Source organism: Armigeres subalbatus, chromosome 3 (genome assembly GCF_024139115.2).
Source record: "Armigeres subalbatus isolate Guangzhou_Male chromosome 3, GZ_Asu_2, whole genome shotgun sequence".
Lineage (NCBI taxonomy): Eukaryota > Metazoa > Arthropoda > Insecta > Diptera > Culicidae > Armigeres > Armigeres subalbatus.
Genome location: NC_085141.1, coordinates 91,331,788 through 91,354,676, shown reverse-complemented (window position 1 = coordinate 91,354,676; position 22,889 = coordinate 91,331,788). Strand labels below are relative to the sequence as shown.

At 40.3% G+C, this 22,889-nt stretch overlaps 1 protein-coding gene across 4 annotated transcripts in view; it reads left to right on the top strand.

Moving 5' to 3' along the window:
• The first annotated feature begins 7,526 nt into the window (after positions 1-7,526).
• LOC134226776 (stabilizer of axonemal microtubules 2) overlaps positions 7,527-22,889 on the top strand; it is a 32,788-nt gene continuing 17,425 nt past the window's right edge. For 2 of the 4 annotated variants that reach the window (XR_009983555.1, XM_062707753.1), the window contains exon 1: positions 22,386-22,861. Coding sequence is in view for 1 of the 4 variants with exons in the window: in XM_062707753.1 (XP_062563737.1) it covers positions 22,842-22,861 (20 nt within the window). In the remaining 3 variants the exon portion in view is untranslated. Of the gene's footprint in view, positions 7,686-22,385; positions 22,862-22,889 lie in introns of those variants that run through there. The other 2 variants (XM_062707755.1, XM_062707754.1) reach the window with 2 other exon arrangements.

The following is a 22,889-nucleotide window of genomic DNA, read 5'->3' as shown; positions in this document are numbered from 1 at the left end:
CCACATATTTTTCAATCAATTCATACTTTTCGAAATATTAAGGATCATTCAAAGTCCGTCTGAATAATTCTGAATATTTCAAAATCATCCACTGTAAAAAACGACGACATGAAGAAATAATGAACAAAATCGAGTTTAAGGCAGTTTCAAACCGAGGGAAGATTTAATCAGTTTAAAGGCTAGACTTAAGGTCCTCACGAACTTTATGGGATCTATGGGAATCCTTTACGAAAAATTAGCAATTCGGCCCGATTCAAAATACAATCCGGCGGAGATCTCCGAGAGTCCGAGCTGTAAACCAGACTATAAATTGACCATGATTCGTTTACTTTTCGCAACGAAATTGCATAAATCCTTTTATTGGGAGAACATGGGAACAAAATCAACGGACGAGATTCCCGAGGTGTGAAGCTACTTCTAGCGTAATTTATATATAAAAAAAACATTGTTTTTTTCTCCATTTTTCCCAAGGGTCCCAAAAAACAAACAACAAACAAAAAATTAAAATTAAAAAAAAATTCTATCAAAAACTGCTGTAATGCATTCAAATGAACGCAAATGAATGTGAATTGATGGAAATAACTGAATCTAATGTGCAATTTTGACCTTTCTTATATGCTTTTCTTGTAACATTTTACAATACACGAGAAAGGCACCATCACCGCTAGGTGGTTCAATCAAAGGTAATTGCCTATTTCCGGGGATTAAACCACCCGACTTGGACGTTAATTTACAATGTTATGAAAACTCATATTTGTTTGTTTATTGTCGTCAATCATGTTTATAGACCGTTTGATACAGATTTAGTCCTATAATATAGTTCTCCGATACTTAAAATTACTAAACACTTTTATCCGATATGAAAATTATACACACCAAGCATTTACTGAGTACGCAAGTATTGTTTCAATTTAGTCTTAGATGTATTGAAATCAATAGCATTCCAGTGTTTATTATAAGCAGCCATCATTTGATTTATGGGTCCGAATTTCGCATAGTTTGTACGATGACTACTACAGGCAAATAAAGTTCGATTTCGCAAAGGTCTTTGTGGGATATAAAAATTTAATTTAGATAATATTGCCTCTGAGTCGACCTTGTTCGAGATAACATCATTAATGAAAGATAGCATCGCATATTCCCGTCGTTCCTTCAATGTTTGTATACTAATTAGCATGCATCGTGCTTTATAAGACGGGAGTGGAAGTTGAGTCCACCCCAACTTGCGTAGTGCATATAATAAAAATTGCTTTTGTACCGACTCAATTCTTGTGTCATGCGTGACTGTGTAAGGTGACCAAACTATGCTGCAATATTCAAGCACAGATAACAGATATTGAGGCTGGCATTCCATAGGTGTGTAAACATCCGCAACCGTTAATTCAAATGTATTTTAAATTGTGACCGCGTTTGGCAATCGATTAGAGATGGCGCAAGGATCATTGTTATTGAAAACGCAGCCCGATTGCTGCTGTCAAATGCATTGGCTGCGTTCGACGGTTGTAATTCAGCTGCATCCTTAGGTACTGCCGCAATCAGTTGAGTAGATGGCAGTAGTGGGCCAACGTATATCAATTCAAAAGTTTACACAGGATTTTCAATAAAATTTGTTCTAGCTTCAATATCTGTTATCTGTGATTCAAGTATCGATCTGACATAAGCAATATATAATGTTTTTATAGTGTATGGATCGTGGAAGTTGTAGCCAAACCATATGTGAATATGTACGTCATGTGGAAGATATTGATTTGGAAAATGTATTGGAGGTAACCACTTTCCCTTCGATGGAACTCGAACCCATGACCCAACAGTACGCTAGACTGGTGCTTTTAACCAACTAAGCTACGAAGGACCTCCTGGGAAGGATTATTCTGGGTTTTTTCTTGAATTTTATCACAAGGTTTTTTTGACAAGTCCCGTTTTGCCAGTGCGTTTGTCCCGTTTTTTCACCGGAATGATCTGGTCAGCCTAAAGTTGATGAAAAATTTGCCACCACCACCACTAATGAACCCACGTTGATTGCCAGCCACCATGTACTTCGTTTTGCTGGTATTGATCGTGAGTCCAATCCTCGCTGTCTCCCTCTTAAAAGGCGCAAAAGCCTCTTCCACGGCACGGCGATCAATTCCGATAATATCGATATCGTCCGCAAATCCCAGGAGCATATGCGATTTTGTGATAATGGTACCGCTTCTTTGCACACCAGCTCTCTTAATCGCTCCCTCGAGCGCTATATTGAACAGTAGGTTCGAGAGTGCATCACCCTGCTTTAATCCATCTAAGGTAACAAATGACGTCGATATTTCATCCGCAACCCTTACACTTGATTTCGATCCGTCCAACGTTATACGAATCAGCCGTATCAGTTTTCAAGCATAATTTGCCATAATTCATTCCGTTTCACTGAATCGTACGCCGCCTTGAAAACAATAAACAGATGATGTGTCTGCAAGTTGTACTCCCGGAATTTATCAAGGATTTGTCTCAGGGTAAACATTTGATCCGTCATTGATCGGCCCTCACGAAAACCTGCTTGGTATTCGCCGACGAAGGACTCTTCAAGCGGTCTCAATCTGTTGAACAGATTACGGGACATAATTTTGTACGCCGAATTAAGGAGGGTTATTCCTCGGTAATTGGCGCACTCCAGTCTGTGCCCTTTCTTAAAGAGAGGGCAAATGAGGCCGTCCAACTAGCTAGCTGAGGAATTTCCTCGTCTTCCCATATTTTCGACATAATATGGTGAAGAACTTCATAAAGCTGCTCACTGCCATGTTTGAGAAGTTCAGCCGGGAGCTGGTCCTTCCCCGCAGCCTTATTGTTTTTCAGCTCTTTGACAGCTTTTTTAACCTCATCTAGTGTAGGTGACTCCACAGCTTGTCCATCGTCGCTAATATTTATTCTGTTCACCGATGCACCGTCACTTCCTCCATTCAACAAAGTCTCGAAGTGTTGCTTCCATCTGGCAGCCACTTCAGTTTTATCTGCCAGCAAATTTCCTTGTTCGTCGTTGCACATGACGGGAGATGGCGCTGTCTTTCTCCGCACGCCATTGACAGACTCATAAAACCTCCGCATATCGTTCTGCTCCATTTTTTCCTGCGCCTCACTAATAACTTGTTCTTCGTACTCTTTCTTCTTCCTGCGGTGGGTTCGTTTTTCGGCTGCTCTTGCTTCCTTGTACCGATCTCTATTCGATCGGGTACCCGACACCAACATCCGGCTTCTGGCAACGTTCTTCTCGTCTGTCACTCTCTGACACTCCACATCGAACCAACCCGTCCTGGGTCGCCTCTGTGCAGTGCCTACCACTTCTCGTGCTGTTGTGCTCACCGCTCCATGGATCGACTCCCATAGATCGTTGGTGTTGTCGCTAACGTTGATTGCACTTATCCGTTCGTCGAGCTTCTGGCGGTACTCAGCCGATACTCCTTCCGCCGACAATCGCTGGATATTGTAACGCATCGTTCGCTGTGATCTTTCGTTCGATACAGTTGACAACCGTGATCGAATTTTACTGACAACGAGGTAGTGATCAGAGTCAATGTTCGGACCTCTGAATGTCCGCACATTAATAACATCCGAGAAATGGCGCCCATCCACCAGAACATGGTCTATCTGGTTGCAAGTTTCACCATTTGGGTGTTTCCAGGTGTGCTTTCGGATGTTCTTTCGTGCAAAGTAGGTGCTACTGATGGCCATCCCTCTGGCAGCAGCAAAATTTACTAGCCGTAGGCCGTTGTCATTGGTAGCGGAGTGAAGGCTCTCCCTACCGATTATGGGACGGAAAAAGTCCTCTCTACCGACCTGAGCGTTAGCGTCTCCGATAACAATTTTCACGTCATGCTTCGAGAGATATTGAATACGAAATCAATACCTTGTCTAAGTTATTCGTGTGTTTGTAGTGTTTGTAGTGGCCATCTAAATTCCTGAAAATACCTCAATGAGGTACATAGAGTGCACTTTGCCTTACTCGATGTACTGTAAATCTATTTAAATTCTGGCTAGTGTGATCAGTTTTTTTGATAATAATGTTGAGACTAATAACGAGTGGCCAATCCCAACAAACATTGAACGCTGTTAAAGGTCTTATTTAGCAAAAAAAAGCTATTTCAGCTAAAAAAAAACTTTGTTGGGATGTGATAGGAACGCAAAATACGAAATTCTAATTGGCTGTAAGAAACAAGTTTTTTCTGCATTTCTAATTCTAACAGTTACTGTTAGACTAGTCAAGTTGAAGGTACAGGATTGAAATGGAAACGCTACGGAAATCCATTTCCTGTTCTAGCGATCGGTGTAACATGAGAAACATACAAAAACATACAAAGTAGGCGAATGAAATGGGCATGAGATCGAACCCAAGGCCTCCTGTGTATGAGGCAGAAACGACAGTTATATGACTATCAAGCACACTTTTCTGAACACTGGATACATTTTTAAATGTATTCTAATATGTTTATATTAGTTCTAGTGAAACAAATAGAAAAGATCAAAGTGCGTGAGATTAGAATTATTGTGTGGTGAGGTGATTAAAAGCTTGAAGCAATGATTGTATCGAGCACTGTGACGATTTTCAGGTAGGTGTTGGAAAGAATCACTCCGGCTCAGTAGTGTGGCATCGGAGAGCGAAATTTTGAAATCTACATTTTTATTTTCTACAATTGGATCAATTAGAAGTAAAACAAGTGATTGAAAAATATTGAGTATTGTGAAAAATAAACGGGAGACTTTTTAAAAATTATCAATCATAAACCTACGGCTTCAAAACAGTATAAATCATTAGTTTTCTGTGCAGTGAGCCGGGAACCGGGTCCATAGGCCCAAGTAGTGATTTACCCTAAATCATTTCTAAATTTAAGCTCAAAATACTTACTGATGGTAATATCGCATCAAATTTTATTAAAAATTCAAGTAGTTTTTCCTTTCTTTTCCATGATTGTTGTCAAAAATAGGGCAAGATGCATGGCCCCACCCGAGATTGTTCAGTACAACAACTCACATTTGAGCTGAATAAAATCAACTTTAGGTAAACTAAAGATACTAAACTTTGCTTTGGGTAATATGTTTTTACGTGAATTAAGGTCATTGGATTAAGAAGAGTCATTTTACACAAAATTGGGCATTTGAATACTTGATGTCAGCACTTGAAATATTTCTGTTTTCTCCAGAATTATTTGAAAAAATCATAATTCTCAGTTTTGTATTGGAACGAGAAATTTATTCTTAGTACATAGTATTTCACTGTATGGTAATTTAAAGCACTTTGAATAATAGTTTCTTTCTCTATTAGGCCATTAAAAAAATAAAACGATGTATATTTACTTTTCACAGCTGAAATAATAAAACAAAAGCTACTTGTAAATTAAATTACAGCACCATTCATACTTGTAAAAGAAACTACAAGCCAACGCTAATAATGTGTACTTGTATTTTCTTTATGCAACAGTTACTTGTAAATTCTGCTATTAATATTAGTGCGCTTTACTTGTAATATTAGACTTGTAAATTGATACTTGTAGATTCATTATGCAATGGAAAAATACAAGTTACAAGCTACTCTACTAATATTATTAGTAAAATTTCAATTATTCTACAGGCTCCTGGAAGCAGAGAGAGAAAATATGACAAGCGCAGAAAAACCATCTAACCTGGTCACGGCCTACTAACCGAGTATCAACATATTAATAATAAGTAGGGGAACCTAATAAGTAATATTAAGTAGGGGAACTGTTCCATTTCCAACTCACTGAACATATATTCATCTCATCGCAAAACAAAGAAATACAGCACCAATCTCGTCGCTTCTTTTTGCTAACACGCGTGCTTACTGCTGAAAAAAATCACAAAAATAAGAAGGGCCCTCCTTAGCCGTGGGGTAAGACGCGCGGCTACAAAGCAAGACCATGATGAGGGTGGCTGGGTTCGATTCCCGGTGCAGGTCTAGGCAATTTTCGGATTGGAAATTGTCTCGACTTCTCTGGGCATAAAAGTATCATCGTGCTAGCCTCATGATATACGAATGCAAAAATGGTAACCTGGCTTAGAAACCTCGCAGTTGATAACTGTGGAAGTGCTTAATGAACACTAAGCTGCGAGGCGGCTCTGTCCCAGTGTGGGGATGTAATGCCAATAAGAAGAAGAAGAAGAAGAAGAAACGAACGAAATTCCTTTTCATTGCTTTGTTTTTGATGGGATGGAAATAGGAGCTATGGGATGAAGTGCCGAACCGTATTAAAGTATATTATATCAGTATAGGTAATCATATTAATAAATTATATGTTATGAGTTCCTGTGTATAAAATTACATACTTATTCATCATTTCTTTTTAAATTTACTACTACAAGGTACAATTATTTGTTTCAACAGATACGTATTTCGCTTTCTACTTCAAACTTCAGTGTATTCACGACCTATCCGATGTATCTAACTAATATAGCTAATGCCTCTTAGGGGCGAGAGGGGTTGATAGTCACTCATCCGTGCCGTTCACGGGCGCGTCTCCGAGAACCAACATGCGCTTCCCATACCTACTGTTAATAGTTAGCGCCTGCTATACATACAGACAACTGTAACGGAAATCTAGATGTCTGCCAAAAAGTGAGGGTGGTGGTGACTATCAGTGTTGTAAAATGTCAATTGCATGTTATTTGACTAATTCGTCCAAACGTATACTGCCGCTAACCGCAAGTCGAGCACATCTGTATATGGAGGCCCATATACAGATGTGCTCGACTTGCGGTTAGCGGCAGTATATTGCTCTAAATATAAAATCTGAGGCTAGAGAGTAAAATCTATGCAAAATGTCACGTGTCATTTAACATAACGAACGCCATTTGAATGACATTTTGCCTCTCACGCCTTGGATTACACATTTACATCTATGCCTTTTTAGACAAATTCGAAGTAGGCACATTTAGGCGCCACAAGTTCGTCTTACCTATAATGAATTGAAATCCAACTTTTGAAAAAAGTTTTTTTTTTCTAAAGGAAAGCCAATGACATTTAACAACACTGGTGGTTATCCACGTTCCCTCAGATGGCACAACAAGGACATAGAAGACACGTGGAAATTTAATACACCCGAACCACCCTATAAAGCAATGACGGTCCGTGTGGCATGGCAAAGTTGTTGATTTCTGCGTTCTGTTTTGTGTGTCCTTACTCTGCAGGCACCACACTGCTGCTTTTGCGGCATACCTCCGAAAATGTGCCTTTGCTCTGCTGTTCTAAAATGCGGTACCGCGTGGATGGGTGTTGTTGAGGTCACAAACAGAAGTCAGGTCAGGCATAAGCCCGCCTCATCAACAACCCCAATTGTTTTGAGAGTCAGGCTGGTCGCTAGTCGGTGTTTGGCGGTCGTGCGGTCCACATCGCCGCGAAGCCGGAACGAACCGTATTTACAAGACCGATTTTATTTTGTCGTTTGGTTTGGATTGCCGAAATCCATTCGACGATTTCGCGCTACCGCGAGTGTTCATCATTTAGTTCTTGTTAAATTTCAGATTACACGCTTATCAGTTGGTGCTAAAAAAACATTTCAAAAGAAGAACGAAAACCTATCAAGACTGTTTATTAAAGGTCAGATTGAACTTGATGGAATCGATACAACCAAAAATAAGAAAGGTGTTATAATATTGATTTGTGGCGTGTTTCTCTATCAACGGTTTTATGTTCGTGGAATAAGGTCAGCCGATAGTGAAAGTGTTTGCATACTAAGTAGAATAATTCAACGTGGGGCCGTTTTTAGCAACTTCATGGTTTCGCATTTCTCTGTTTCAGTTCAATGAGTAACTTCTGGATAAATCTGACTGATATTATTTTAAAAAAAATATGTTGTGAATATAAATTAAAGTCGGAGTTTAAATCATGCTGAAAACTTTGGCAGGTACTATTTCTTGAATTGGAACCGACTTCAGTCGCTAACCGTTCATGGACATGGTGGAGGGGGGTACCAAAAAATATAAGGGTACAATTACATCACTTATAACAAGCACAGTGTTTGCTAGGACGACACCACCTCATCATGCTGTTAACTGCAAGAGGGCTTGTACATAAATTACATAAATAGGCCAAGTAGATTTTAAACCCCCTTCCATTTCGTGGCAACTGCTGTATGAACGTTTGAACATTGTTCAATGAACATACGCCCTTCCTCCCCTACAGCGTTACGTAATTTGTGAACAGTCCCTAAAACAATATAATTGTAGTTCCAGACCAAATTACAATTTTTGGCATTCCTACTGAAACATACCAATCACCATGAATAATTCCTAATTGGCAATTATTCAACTTCTTCCGATCCGGACGCCATTAAACGTGACCTTGCATTCCACATTTTACCGTTCATACTTGTTATGTTTCGAAATCTAGCTCGGTGTGCAATGTCTACGAAAATGGAAATCAAGTCCCGAAAAACTAATCGATTTTTGTTGGAATACATCATTTGAATTGCATATTTCCCACTTACCCAGACATTGTTGATTTAGGGGTATGCAAACGAAAACCCATGCCAGTACTGGCCTATGACTGACTGGTAAGAACCCATGGGAAATGGAAAACAGCAGCAGTTACAGTTTTTGCATGCATAAGCTTTTGAAAGAAGACATGGATAAATAACAATCCTTCGTCGCTGTCATCAACATTGCCGTCTGCTGGTGCTAACTTTGCGTATCGAAGGCATGTTAGTCCTGGGACCTATATTACGTTTACCCAACTTGGGATTGTTAGTTTTCATGCCTCCACGCCATGCTACGGCTATTAATACAAAACATATTGAGGTCGATGATGGTATTCTTGCTTTTCTCGTAGTCGGGGCATATTCTTGTCATCACATCACAACAATCTAAGGGTGGGATGTTTTTCCATTCGTTGAGTGGTGCTCAAACGACTCTATCCGGCAAACTAAATGTACAGGAATTTGAAAATTACTTTTCTGTTACTATCACATTTAAAAAAAAACAGCACGTCAACATATATTTTAAATGCAATTCTAATCATTGACGTAGCTGGCTCCGATGGCTAGGGGGGGCTATAGCCCCGCCATATATTTTCTCTATTTTGAGCTTCTTTTCAAAAATTCTCGAACATCTTATCACTCTTATTTTAGCGAATGAATCAATTTGAAATTTAAGCCAAGTAGATATCTAGGAACTTTTTTAAATAGGCGTAACTATATTAGACCTTGAAATTTAAAACGACTCATACTCTATTGTCTATTGAGCAAATTTCGTTCAACTGACATTTTTAACGGAATGTTCACAATCTATTCTTTCTTTTGGTTACATTTGTTAACAAAAACAGTTTGAAATAAAAGCTCAATCGCCGATCCAAAAAAACCAACACTCCAAATAATCTAAACGTTGTTTCCACCTGAATTTTCAGGTACATTTTACGTGCACACGTAACTGCAAATGCTTCAGAAATATCAGGTGAAACTTACGTGTCCGGTGAATTCTATCCAAAACTTAGGTAGTACTTACCTGATTTTCTCGTAGAATGAAAATTCAATCGAATGAAAGTTACGTTACAATCAGGTGAAAGTTACGTGAATTTCAGGTGGAAAAAATCTACGTACTTTTTCAGGTGGAAACAACGTGCAGATTTTTTTGGGTGAAGGTCAACATCAATTACGCTCATTTGAAAAAAGTATTGTTACTTTTTTTTCACCAGACTCACGTGCTATAACGCATAAAGGAACCGATTTTTTTTAAATTTTTTCCGCTGTTCGTTTTGATAACCGTCGAACAATAGTCGCTTTGATGAAAACCGCTTTTGTAGTTGAGCTCGATGCTGATACTTTATCTTTTACAGTAGACATTCGCTAATTAAGGTGTCAGGCCTTCAGATCGTTAGGCCGAAGGCCATTTTGCCGAAGGTCATTAGGCCTAATGGTCAATTGGCCGAATGACCCTTAGTGAAAAATGAAAAGTTCTTTCTTCACCTTACCCCTTCTTCCTTCTCCCTTCTTGCATCTTCCTTCTTCTATCTGTCTTCTTCTTCTTCTTCTTTCTTCCTTCTTCCTTCTTCCTTTCCCTTCTTCCTTTTTCCTTTTCCTTCTTCTTTCTTCCTTCTTTCTTCCTTACTCTTCCTTCTACCTTCTATCTTCTTCATTCTTCCTTCTTCTTTCATCTTACTTCCGTTTTGTTCCTTCTTTCACCCGCCTTCCTTCTTCCTTCTTATTTCTTCTTTCTCCTTTCTTCTTTCTTCTTTCTTCCGTTTTTCTTCCGTCTTCCTTCATCCTTCTTTCTTCTGCTTTCTTCCTTCTTCTTTTTTCCCTTTTCCTCCTTCCTTCTTTATCCTTCTCTCATCCTTCTACCTTCTTCTTTTTTCCTTTTTACTTCTTCCTTCTCTCTTTCTCCTTCTTTCTTCTTCTTCTTTCTTCTTCCTTTTTCTTCTTCCATCTTCTTTCTTTCTTCTTTCTTCTATCCTCTTCCTTCTCCTTTCTTCCTTCTTCCTTCTTCTTTTTTGATTCTTTCTTCTTCCCTCTTCCTTCTACCTTCTGTTTTCTTCCTTCTTTTGCCTTTCTCGTACAACAAAGTTGTACCGAAAGGCTATCATTTCACTCCAAAATCGAACTTTTTATAGAAGTCTTTGAGACCCATAGTGTTATATACCATTCGACTCAGCTCGATGAGCTGAACAAATGTCTGTCTGTCCGTGTGTGCGTGTGTGTGTGTATGTGTGTGTGTGTGTGTGCACAAAATGCCATAAAAACATTAGCCAAATTTTCACATAGAAACTCTTAACCGATTTTCTTGCAACAAGTTGCATCCGACAGAGACTAAAACGCTGTTGATCACTATTGAATTTCATAATAATTGCAAATAGCAAAAAATAGATAATATTAAAATAGTGATGAGACATAGTCACATAGAACAATAATGTGTTAAGAAAAATGCCTTGCATCTATGAATATTTTATCCGTGGCTTCCCATTAAGAGTTTCATCGTACTATAAAGATGCTCGTGTTGCACGCATTTAGGCGTAAGTATGCTCTTCGTTCAGTTTCATAGTACTATGAAATTGTCCGAAAGTCAAAATTCGAACATAGGAAATTCGAGAAACTTTTGGCAGCGCCATCTGTCGTCTACTAGTGTAAATTTTCTATCATAACATTAAACGGTGTAACTGTTTTGCCTTTCTTGTACATCGTCGAGGTGTAAGCGTAAAGGCTACGTTTATTACCTTTTTGCGCGAGAAAGGCGCCATCACCGCTAGGTGGATTAATCTAGGTTTTTCTTCTTTCTTCCGTTTTCTTCCTTCTTTTTCCCGTCTTCCTTCTTTCATCCTTCTTCTTTCTTCCCTCTTCCTTCTCCCTTTTTCCTTCTTACTTCTTCCTCCTTTTTCCTTATTCTTCTTACGTTCTACTTCATCCTCACTTCACACTACTCACTCCCCAGTTCTGATTCGGCCTAATGACCGTTCGGCCTAATGACCATTCGGCCTAATGACCCAGCATCGCTAATTAGGGTTTCTTATGGGCGTTTTTTAATTGGGTCAAAACCCGATGTTTGATGGTTGGTTTGAGGCCGTGCTTCAATTAGCGAACGATCGTTGTACTTCGTCGTCAACGTTATTATGATCTGCTTTAGCAAGTTGGCATGAAGTACTTTTTAATTCGGTGGTTGTATGTGCTGTATCAGCTTCGCTTCTGTTCGGTAGAATATTGTCCAAACAGAGCCGTAGCGCGGATTCCCGGCGCCCTTGGCGAAATCTTATTTGAGCGCCACTCTCATAAATAGAAAAAAAAACCCTGATTGATCCACCTAGCGATGTTTGTGCCTTTCTCGTACATTAGATATGCCAAAAAAATTAATGAGAATTTGTTAGCGTTTTTTTGTATATAAATCGTATTTTGTCCATAACTTTTGATCCTATAGTCCGATCTGGCCAATTTTCAAACAATGGAACAGGATTCCCCGTCGAATGCAAATTATTGCAAACAAATCGGATCAAGATAAGTGCCTAAAAGATGAGTGAGTTTTATTTTGCGCACATACATACACGCACGCACACACATACACACAGACAGACATCATCTCAATTCGTCGAGCTGAATAGATTGGTACATAACACTATGGGTCTCCGGACCTTCTATCACAAAATCGTCTTGGAAGCGAATATATATAGCGTTTTCGTTACACCTTGATGTACGAGAAAGGTAAAAATGTGCAAAATTTTACATTCCCGTAAAAAATTTCAATCTCAACTAAAAGTAAGATAAAGTTTAGTGGATTGAAGATGCTTCAAATAACAAGCAGTATTGGGCAGTATGCTCCAGAAAAGTTTTGAAATTTTGTGATATTTCTTTATTATTTGCAAAATATGGCAACATATGTAAGGAACTTTGCAAAGTCGAGGCCTTACTGCAACTTCACTTATGATTTCTATCTGCTCATACTGTCCATAACGGCTATTTCTTGCACTCAATTGGATGAACTGGTTTACTTTAAGGACATAGTTGGAAGAGTACCACGATGGCAGTCAATATGGCACCGGACCTTCTACGGATCAGCCCGACACCTCCCGCACTCCTCTCCCACCAACGTTCGAATGCATCGAACAGCATCGAACAAAAGTTTAATATTCAAATTACTAACCTGTTCACAGCATATTTATTCACTTCCCGTGATAATGAACATGTTTATCCAAAGAGTCCTATGTATTTCGGCTCGAAAAATATCATAAATCAGCAGTTTCGTGCCAATTTATTAGCCGTTCGCGATTTGGTGGGTTTATCACTGCACTTCACTTCTTCTCAAAGGGCACTGAAAATATCAAGTTTTTACTCACTTCTCCGCACATGAACACCCCGAAATGTTGATGGAATGCAAATTAAACATCACTTTTCGAAATCAGTCACTTGTTCAAACCGAAAACTTAATAATGCTGTCCAATGAGCAGCTCAAAGTAGCTCGAAGTTGTTCCCGTCCTGCTCGTTCTTTTTTGTCAACAAACGGGCATGAGCGTGACAGGAACAACTTCGAGCTACTTCAAGCTGCTCATTGGACAGCACTAATATAAACTGCTATTTTTGCCCGAAAAAACGATTAAAAACTGAACGCGGAGCGAATGTCAACAACAACACCGGCAGCAGTAAACTAATAACTAGGGTGGTTCAAAAAATAATTTTGCTCCGCCACGCTCAGTCGATTATGATTTATAATTTGGGTGTCATCCGATGGTTTGGGCTGGTTTGAATAGAGGCTTACCGTGCACAGGTCGTTTCAGGTTTGTATGACAGTTTATATGGCGAGCTTGAATTTAACATTATTCTGATTCTGGCACTCCGTCATTGGGCGATGGCGAGGGGGGAGACCATATGACTGGAAGAAATATTCAAGAGCTTTAACTCCATAGACAATCCATATTGAATGGTCGTTCCAATAGTTGGGAGTCGATTTTAATCGAGGTTGCGAATATTTGGCATGATAATTAGGCTTCTCAGCAGACATCAGTGAAACGTGCAATTCAACAAAATATGTACCCAGAATTTATCTGTGATATCTATCGCACAAGGGGCAGATACTTCTAGTCTAGTAGACTAGACTAGAAGTATCTGCCCCTGATGCGATAGATATCACTATCGCACCAGGGGCAGATGCTTCAAACAAAAAGTGTGACATGGGGGTGAGTGGGGTATAAAATGCTATTTTTGCGTTACGAAATCAATGAATCTTTCCTGCGATGCGGTTTTCGTTCAGTGAAGTCTCTGGAATGTTGCTTTCAGCTATGCGGGTTCTCTTTTCACCAGCGTTTGGAGGGAAGGCATTTTAGCCAGCGTAATAAAAGGTTCAGTTTCCCATACTAGTTTTAATATAAACTTGAACCGGCTTGCGCTCAACCAGTTTTTGTTCAAATCGTTTTTTGGAGGACACTCGAAGCATGGGACGAAATCGAGTGAGCGTGGTGGTGCTGGGTCGTTTTTTGAACCACCCTACTAATATTCTTTGTTTTTTATAAATACGACACCAATACTACTACAGTATATGATAGTTTTTATTGTACCAATACTTTCAAAGCTTTGTTTTGGTACTCAACCCACCTTCACCTTAAAGTACATCCTCCAGCAGTACGCACCATGTAGGTTACTGCAACTCATATGTGACCAGATTACAATCAGTTACAATCAAGTTCGCTGCTCGAGGGAAGGAAGAATTGAAAATCGTTACAAATCATAGACGAATTGCAGATAATTGGAACAAGGCATCAGGGACAGGGACAAGATAAGATAATTGGGACAGGGACAACTCTGAAGTAGATTGGGCAATGAGCGAAATCGCTATCTGATTTCGGATCAAGAAAATTCCATATTTAAAATAGAGGCACTGTTATAGGACTTTTGTTGGGTCAATAAAATGCTTTGAAGATATCGGAATCGCCATCGAAAGCAGGAGTGCGGATAAGCTTTGCTAATCTACTTGACAAATGATAAGCAAAGTAGTAAATCTAACTAACTAGTTTTCAACTAAATAGTTTTCAAATAACTTTTTAAATATAATATTTTAGGACTTTTTCTTGGCTCCTTGTAACCGGTTCCGGAAGTCTGAAAACCCGAAATAGCAGTCAAAACTAAGAACTGTTTATTTCAGGAGAAAGAAAATTTCTTTGTTTGCTTCAAAATATTCTCACCTTTGACCTTTGAACTTTGTAGTCGGTTTCTTATTTTGGCTAGTCCCTGTAACTAATAAAATTGTGCTGTTTCTCATAATGTAACTCTTGATTTCGATGCCACCCTGAGGGCTGGCACCCTTGGCGAGGGCAATCCAGCCAACCGCACGCTACGGCGCTGTGTGCTGGAGATGTTCATGTCTTGAACACCGTCTAGGGTAAAACGTCCTATCGTTGTGGTATGTCCTAATGTTGCGGTAGTATTAAAATAATCCATTCTGGATATAATAGCATTAAAACAATTATGGATACGCTAAAACTCATCAAATTAACGACTCGAACAGCTTTTGTTTGACAAAATTCCTTTCAAAATTATAAAAAATCAACAATTTGCATTAAAAATTTGAATCCTTTGAGCCTATTATTGCGGTAGTGCTATGGTTCTATTGTTGTGGTATCGATTTCCATAAGAATTGCATGCAATACCGCAACAATAGGACTGACCTTGAAAAAATGTCGCAACGATAGGCAACTGCGTCCTATTATTGCGGTAGTTTGTTTTTATTGTGTTAAAAACATAACAACATAAGTTTAGCACAATTGACGTAATATTTACGAATCTATAGCTAACGAGCAACCTATTCGACGACTGCAATGTGGAAAAAGATCAACAGGTAATTTTTAAAGAATTTTCGAAATCAATTTTGTTTTGACACGGCGCTTAACCCCTCCATAATAGGTCGTTTTACCCTATATGTTTTCGGCTGGTTTGGATGAGTTTCCAACCGAACGTCTTTTCCGAATGGGACGCGAAGAACGATGTAGGCTGTTTGAGCCTCATTTGCAGCATTTGTACCCTGTTTGAAATGCAGAGCAAGCCATGTTCCTAACAAACTTCCCCATCATTTCACTACCTTGTCTACCAGGGAACTTTACTCATTTCTCGTTACTGATAAAAACTCAATTTTTATACTACTCCCAACAGAATTTTCAAAGGAGTTCCGAACAACTTTTGGATTAAATTCGTAGAACTTTTCGAGAAAACTTAGCAAAAATTTCCATGGAATTTACAAAGAATTTTTCGAGTTGCGAAGAATGATCCGAAAAGATCTTGAAGAATTTCTCTATGAAATTTCGTAGAATTTGCGGAAGAATATATAAAGATTTTATCGTGGATATTTTGAAGAAAATTTTAAGAAAATTTGAGAGAACTTTCTTTATAAATTCCAGGAAATTTTTCGCAAGAATTCCAGAGAATTATCGAAAAAAGACCGAAGAATTTCTGGAGATTTTTGAAGAATTTTCCTAAGAATATTCGTGGAAATTTTGAAGAATTTTCGGAAGAAGTTCCCTTGAATATTCTGAAAAGTTTCCCGAGAAAATTCGGAAAAAAATGCCACCGCTGTTGAGTAAAATGGCGATGAACACCGTCGCCCAGCGCACACCTCAAGCTCATTGGTTTTTCATTTATTTCGTTATGATAGGATGAATATGGGATACAACTCTTTTGTCTTTAAACTTTTTCAGTAATTCAAAACCGAAAACTGATTTCACTGCCATTTACTTTTCAAATCCAAGGGATATTTTTTTCTAGGGAGGGCTTAGGCTCACCAAGCCCACCTCTCCCCCCCTCCAAATTTACGCCAATGCTTCTAATTACAAAACTATTTCAATCCTGCCCGGTTCTCCTAAGTCACACTTTTTATATGAAGCATCTAAAAATTAGTTTAGATAGCCACGCCTTACGACCTACCCTCACTTACTTGATATTTCTAGAGCCTGTCTAGAGGACCTCTTTAACTGCAAAAACAAATCGTGTGTGCAGCCTATTACGAAGCTTACGGCCTCTTCGGGTTCTCTTCTTCTCCTCTCTTCATATTGGCATTGCATCCCCCACTGGGACATTGTCCCCTCGCAGCTTAGTGTTCCCTAAGCCACAGTAATTAGGAAGCGGTACCCAGCTCAACTGAAACTAAAACTGTTGAATGATGACATCAACCAATCTTTATCTTCTAAATACCTTGGGGTCGTGTTTGATTCTAAATGTACTTGGAAACTCCATTTTGAGTATTTGATAGAAAAATGCCGGAAAAGGATAAATTTTCTACGTTCTATCTCCGGAACATGGTGGGGTGCTCACCCGGAAGACCTCATCAAACTTTATAGAACGACTATTCTCTCTGTTTTAGAGTATGGCTCTTTCTGCTTCCTCTCAGCAGCTGATTGCCACCTGATCAAATTGGAACGAATTCAGTATCGTTGTTTGCGTATTGCCCTTGGCTGCATGCATTCAACGCATAACATGAGCCTGGAGGTGCTTGCTGGAGTCACTCCTTTGAAGCACCGTTACTGGGAGCTCTCACTTAGAATACTCATCAAATGTGGAACAACTAACACACTTGTTCTAGATAACTTCGATAAAATGCTTGAACTGGCTTGTCGTTCAAGATTCCTTAGAGTCTATCTCAACTACATTTCTTCAGATCTTTGTCTTCCGTGTTATAATCCACCTCGAGTTCACTTCACCAATGACAGTTCCTCAATTGAATACGATCTGTCCATGAAATACGCTATTCAAGGAATACCAGATCATCTTCGACAAATATCTATTCCCTCCCTTTTTTCAGAAAAATATGAACATGTCAATTGCAACAACAGATACTTCACTGATGGTTCTCGCATTAACGGATTCACTGGCTTCGGTGTTTTCAATGTAACTTCAACCACTTTCCGAAAACTTCAGGAACCGTGTTCGGTTTATGTTGCTGAGCTGGCAGCAATTAACTTCGCTTTGGGGATAATTTCCAATCAGCCCGTAGACCATTATTTCATCTTCTCGGATAGTCTTAGTTCTATCGAGGCACTCCGGTCGATGAAACCTGTTAAGCACGCATCTTACTTTCTTACAAACATAAGAGAGCAGATGCGTGTTTTGGTCGAAAGATCATTCAAGATTACCTTTGTTTGGGTCCCATCTCACTGCTCAATCTACGGCAATGAGAAGGCAGACTCGCTGGCAAAGGTGGGCGCACAGGAAGGTGAAGTTTATGATAGACAATACTCGAGCAACGAGTTTTTCCCATTAGTCCGTCAGAGTACTCTTCAAAGTTGGCAAAGAAATTGGACACACAACGAACTTGGACGGTGGCTATTTTCCATAGTTCCAAAAGTTTCTGGGCGAGCGTGGTTCAGAGGTGAGGACTTAAGTCGAGGCTTCATTCGCGTGATGTCGAGACTTATGTCTAATCACTATTCACTAAACGCACATCTGTACAGAATAAACCTTGTCGATAGCAACTTATGTAGGTGCGGAGCTGGTTATGATGACATCGATCACGTAGTTTGGTCCTGCTCGGAAAATGACGCCTCCAGAGAGCAATTATTGGATACCCTTGTGGCCCGAGGTAAACAACCCTTCAGGGAAGTTCGCGGTGTTTTGGGAGATCGTGATGTTGTCTATATGCAGGCCATTTATAGTTTTCTTTGTGCTTCTGACATCAAAATCTAACATTTTGTTTTTTTTTCTTTCTTTAAAGTTTATTTGTTCTGTCTCTGCCTTTTTTGTTCCGTAAAGCTCCATGCTCTTGCCATCCGGAAGATGCTCCCACTCGAACCATTCTTCGAGCACGACGACACGCCACATCGTCCCTGACGTCAAAAGCCAGATGAGAAGCTGAAATTTCCTGATCCCAAATCCTAAGCCCCGCCCATCCTTGAACATTGTAAACTAACCTCAAGTCACCACGAGTACGCTGGCTTCTACCCCTCTCTTACTAACTGTATAATAAAATGATATTGATTGGATATATCAAAAAGAACCATGGCTCCGTAAAGTGTTATACACGCCTGAGCCTACCAAATAAACGAAATTGGAAAAAAAAAAAAAGCCACAGTAATTAACTGCGAGGTTTCTAAGCCATGTTACCATTTTTGCATTCGTATATCATGAAGCTAACACGATGATACTTTTATGCCCAGTAAAGTCGAGAAAATTTCCAACCCGAAATTGCCTAGACCAGACCGGGAAACGAACCTAGCCGCCTTCAGCATGATATTGCTTTGTATCCTTGCATCTCACCACACGACTTAGGAAGAGTAGCATACAAAGTGAATTTTGTCTTCGTTAACAGACTACGGGACTTACGTTGGTTACGAAGTCCGTAATAAGCCCTATTCGCAGCTGCAATCCAGTTTTCCGCGATCGGGAAGGGCCGCCTTTGCCTGTGGGCTATTCTCTGATTTGACGTTGTTGGAGAGAAAATTAGTTAGCTCTTTTTTAGTGGAACGTTTCACTGTCATAAGACGAGTCTAGCACAATTCCATTTAACTCCACCACCTCGTAATACTTTTACATATACGTATTTCAACCTCAACTGTAAGGTCGTCTTCAGTGTCTCGTACTTGACTCGACTTGAAGAAAACAATCGATTGTTTCTTTCAAGTCGAGTCAAGTACGAGACACTGAAGACGACCTTACAGTTGAGGTCGAAATACGTATATGTAAAAGTATTACGAGGTGGTGGAGTTAAATGGAATTGTGCTAAAGCCGTTTGTGGAGGTCAACTGCACCCACCGTTCCGAGCATACTGACCAATGTGATAAATAAGAAGGTGCTGATGAAGTTTACTCACGCATTCATATTTACCACATTGATCAAAATGCTCGGAGTCGTCCGCCGCGGCTGAACATTGGGCAGCTACAAGACGGTAGACTAGCCCAAGACTACGCGCCGCAGCTGGAAGTGGCACTCCCAACGGAAGAGCAGCTAGGCGCAGCGTCTCTTGAAGATGGCTGGAAAGATATTCGATACGCCATTGGAAGCACCGCAACCGTTGCACTAGGCACGAAAACCAGCCAGTCCGTGAAGAGACGGAGCAACTGTACCGCACGAAAGTTCTATGAGAAGTTAAACCGTTCACGTAATGGCCACGTGCCACGAGCGCTGCTTTGGGTAATTACCAAGGTTTGGGAGGATGAGGTTCTGCCGCAGGAGTGGATGTAAGGTGTCGTGTGTCCCATCTACAGAAGGGGCGATAAGCTGGATTGTAGCAACTACCGCGCAATCACATTGCTGAACGCCGGCTACAAGGTACTCACCCAAATTGTATGCTACCGACTATCACCAATTGCAAGAGAGTTTGTGGGGCAGGATTTATGGGTGAACGCTCTACCATATATCAGGTGCTCGCCGTACGTCAGGTATTGCAGAAATGCCGCGAATACAACGTGCCCACACATCATCTATTTATCGACTTCAAAGTCGCATACGATACAATCGATCGGGACCAGCTATGGCAGCTTATTGCACGAAAACGGATTTCCGGATAAACTGATACGGTTGATCAAGGCGACGATGGATCGGGTGAGGTGCGTAGTTCGAGTGTCAGGGGCATTCTCGAGTCCCTTAGAAACGCGCAGAGGATTACGGCAAGGTGATGGTCTTTCGTATCTGCTATTAAACATCGCTTTGGAGGGAGTAATACGAGGGGCAGGGATTGACACGAGTGGTACGATTTTCACGAAATCCGTCCAGTTATTTGGTTTTGCCGACGACATAGATATTATGGCACGTAACTTTGAAAAGATGGAGGAAGCCTACATCAGACTGAAAAGCGAAGCTAAACGGATTGGACGAGTCATCAATTGGTCGAAGACGAAGTACATGATAGGAAGAGTCTCAAGAGAGTACAACATAAGCCACCCACCACGAGTGACGAAATCGAGGTGGTTGAAGAATTCGTATACTTGGGCTCACTGGTGACCTCCGATAACGATACCAGCAGAGAAATTCGGCTGCGTACCATCTATGGTGGGGTGCAGATGGCGGACGGTACGTGGATGAGGCGAATGAACCACGAGTTGCATCAGCTGTTGGGAGAACCATCCATCGTTCACACCGCGAAAATCGGAAGAGTGCGGTGGGCCGGGCACGTAGCCAGAACGTCGGACAGTAATCCGGTGAAAATGGTTCTCGACAACGATCCGACGGGAACAAGAAGGCGAGATGCACAGCGGGCAAGGTGGATCGATCACGTGGATTACGATTTGTGGACCCTCCGCAGACTGCGTGATTGGTTCCTGGTGCAGTCATGGACCGAGCCGAATGGAGAAGACTCTTATGTACTGCACAGGCCACTTTGGCCTTAATCTGAATAAATAATACATAATAATCGTAATAAGGAGAGATCGAGGAATGGAATAAAAAATTAAATGGGTACTAGGTCGAAAAAATCTTGTTATGGAAACCAACAATAAAACAAATCTCGCGCTTAGTTTCATAGGGGCGTAACTGTATTGATCGATTTCTCTTAATCGATTTTGTATTTTGTTAATAACTCAATTGTTTCAAAAGCTACAACCGTGATTATTGATTCTGGTGCCAAGTACAATCATCCTTTATCACACCAACCCATTAAATGATTGACAAACTAGCGCAATTTGGTAGAATAATAAAAAGAAAACATCGACGAAGAGAAATCGATTAATACAGTTACGCCCCTATGAAACTAAGCGCGAGAAATGTCATCTCTTGTTTTTGATGTATTTGTTATTACCCAAAGATGGTCTAGTAGCCTAGAAATATGAATATGTATATCGACATAGGGAGAGATAATCCTGAACAAAATATGACCATAACACAGCAAGATAGAGAGGTATCGATATAGGGACGGTATCGACATGTAGAAAGTCCAAATATATGTAGATTGAAGAGACCAAGAAAACCAGCGACATAGGGAGAGATATCGAGATATAGAACATCGAGATGTAGAGAGTTGACTGTATTAAAAACTTCCTTCAGCAAAGAGAAAAGTGAACCGCACAGCACAAGAGTACAATGCGGTCCGCCCCGTATCTTTAACACTCAGATCCGAAGCCCATTACTCGCTTTATCTGCTTGCCCATTACTACACAATCAACTGCATGCTCTTCTTTTCGCCGCCGCTGTAATAGATGTTATATTCGAATGCAGTGTTGGTCATGGGATTTGCGGCTTTGAATGCACGTTCTCCGGATCTAAGCCACCGGATTTCTTGTATAGCGGCCACGTTCACTCCCATTTTCTGTAGTTCACGAGCCAGAAGGCTCACTCGTCCATGTTTATTTGGGTCTTAGGGCCCTTACATTCCAGGTACCGAGTTCCCAATCATAGTCCTTATTTTGTTGCCAGATAGGTTTCCAAAAATGACGTTATCGTTCTCTCATTTCTCAATTTTTCGTGGTATTTGAATGGCTTCAGTGAGCTACCATACCGTGGTTGCCTTACTTACATCGCGCTGGGAGGGTGCCACTTTAGGTATAGCTGACGCGATACGGCGTTCCGTTAATCAGGCGCTGGATATCAGGAAGACGCTGTTTGAGCCGCACCTCCTGGTAGACAGACGCTCGAGACGTACCTTCTCACTCTAGCTGTTGTCAGAAGGACAACAGTACCTAGGTTGCACTACCAGCTAAGTTGTAACTAAGAACTTGTGGGGATATTGGACGCTCCTTACTTGATGTCAACCAACCATTTTGCAGCCCATTATTTAAATTTCAATTATTAGCCTGGGGCAGTTTTCCACTGGTTAAAGTGAACTAATTTGCAACTTTTATAAATGTACTTGTTCTACGTCTCGCATGACGTGAGGCAATACGAGTGAGAATTTTCCATACCTCCCATTTGAATTACACGGTCGTCTAACACGAGAAAAAGTTTAGATAAGCTCCAGTACAATCTAACACCAATTTGAGAAACACTGCAGCTACTACTGTAGTGCACAAAGCAAGAAGTGTTGTAATTTATATGAACCTGATTTTGGTATCAGGTTACCACCCACTTGTTTTTGGGTCACATTGATTTTACTGCCATATTGTGATCATGCAATATATTTATTTGAATCAATATCTATCTCATAGCGACATGACCTAGCTTTGCGCCACGTGCTAAATATATATTCATGAAAGCCTGCAAACAAACAGCAACATTGCTTCGCTATCTGGCGTGCATTTACCCACGCATCGTAATCGCAGCAAACCTGTCTGCAAGGCTGCCTATCGAAAACCATTTTCACACGAAAGTTGTCAAATCTATCACGTTTCTTCCGTTTGGTAGTGTAGCGCAAATTAATTCGTCCGGAGAATTGGTTTCAAATTACTAGTTCCGTAATCTCCCTCCCTCGTCTATCCCATTGTTCATCTAGTGCCCTGCAAAAGTTTACCTTTTACTATTGTCCGTTGCTCAAGATTTGAAATGGAAAATTGCGAAACTGGGTAAGTTGTTCTACACGAAACCATCGAA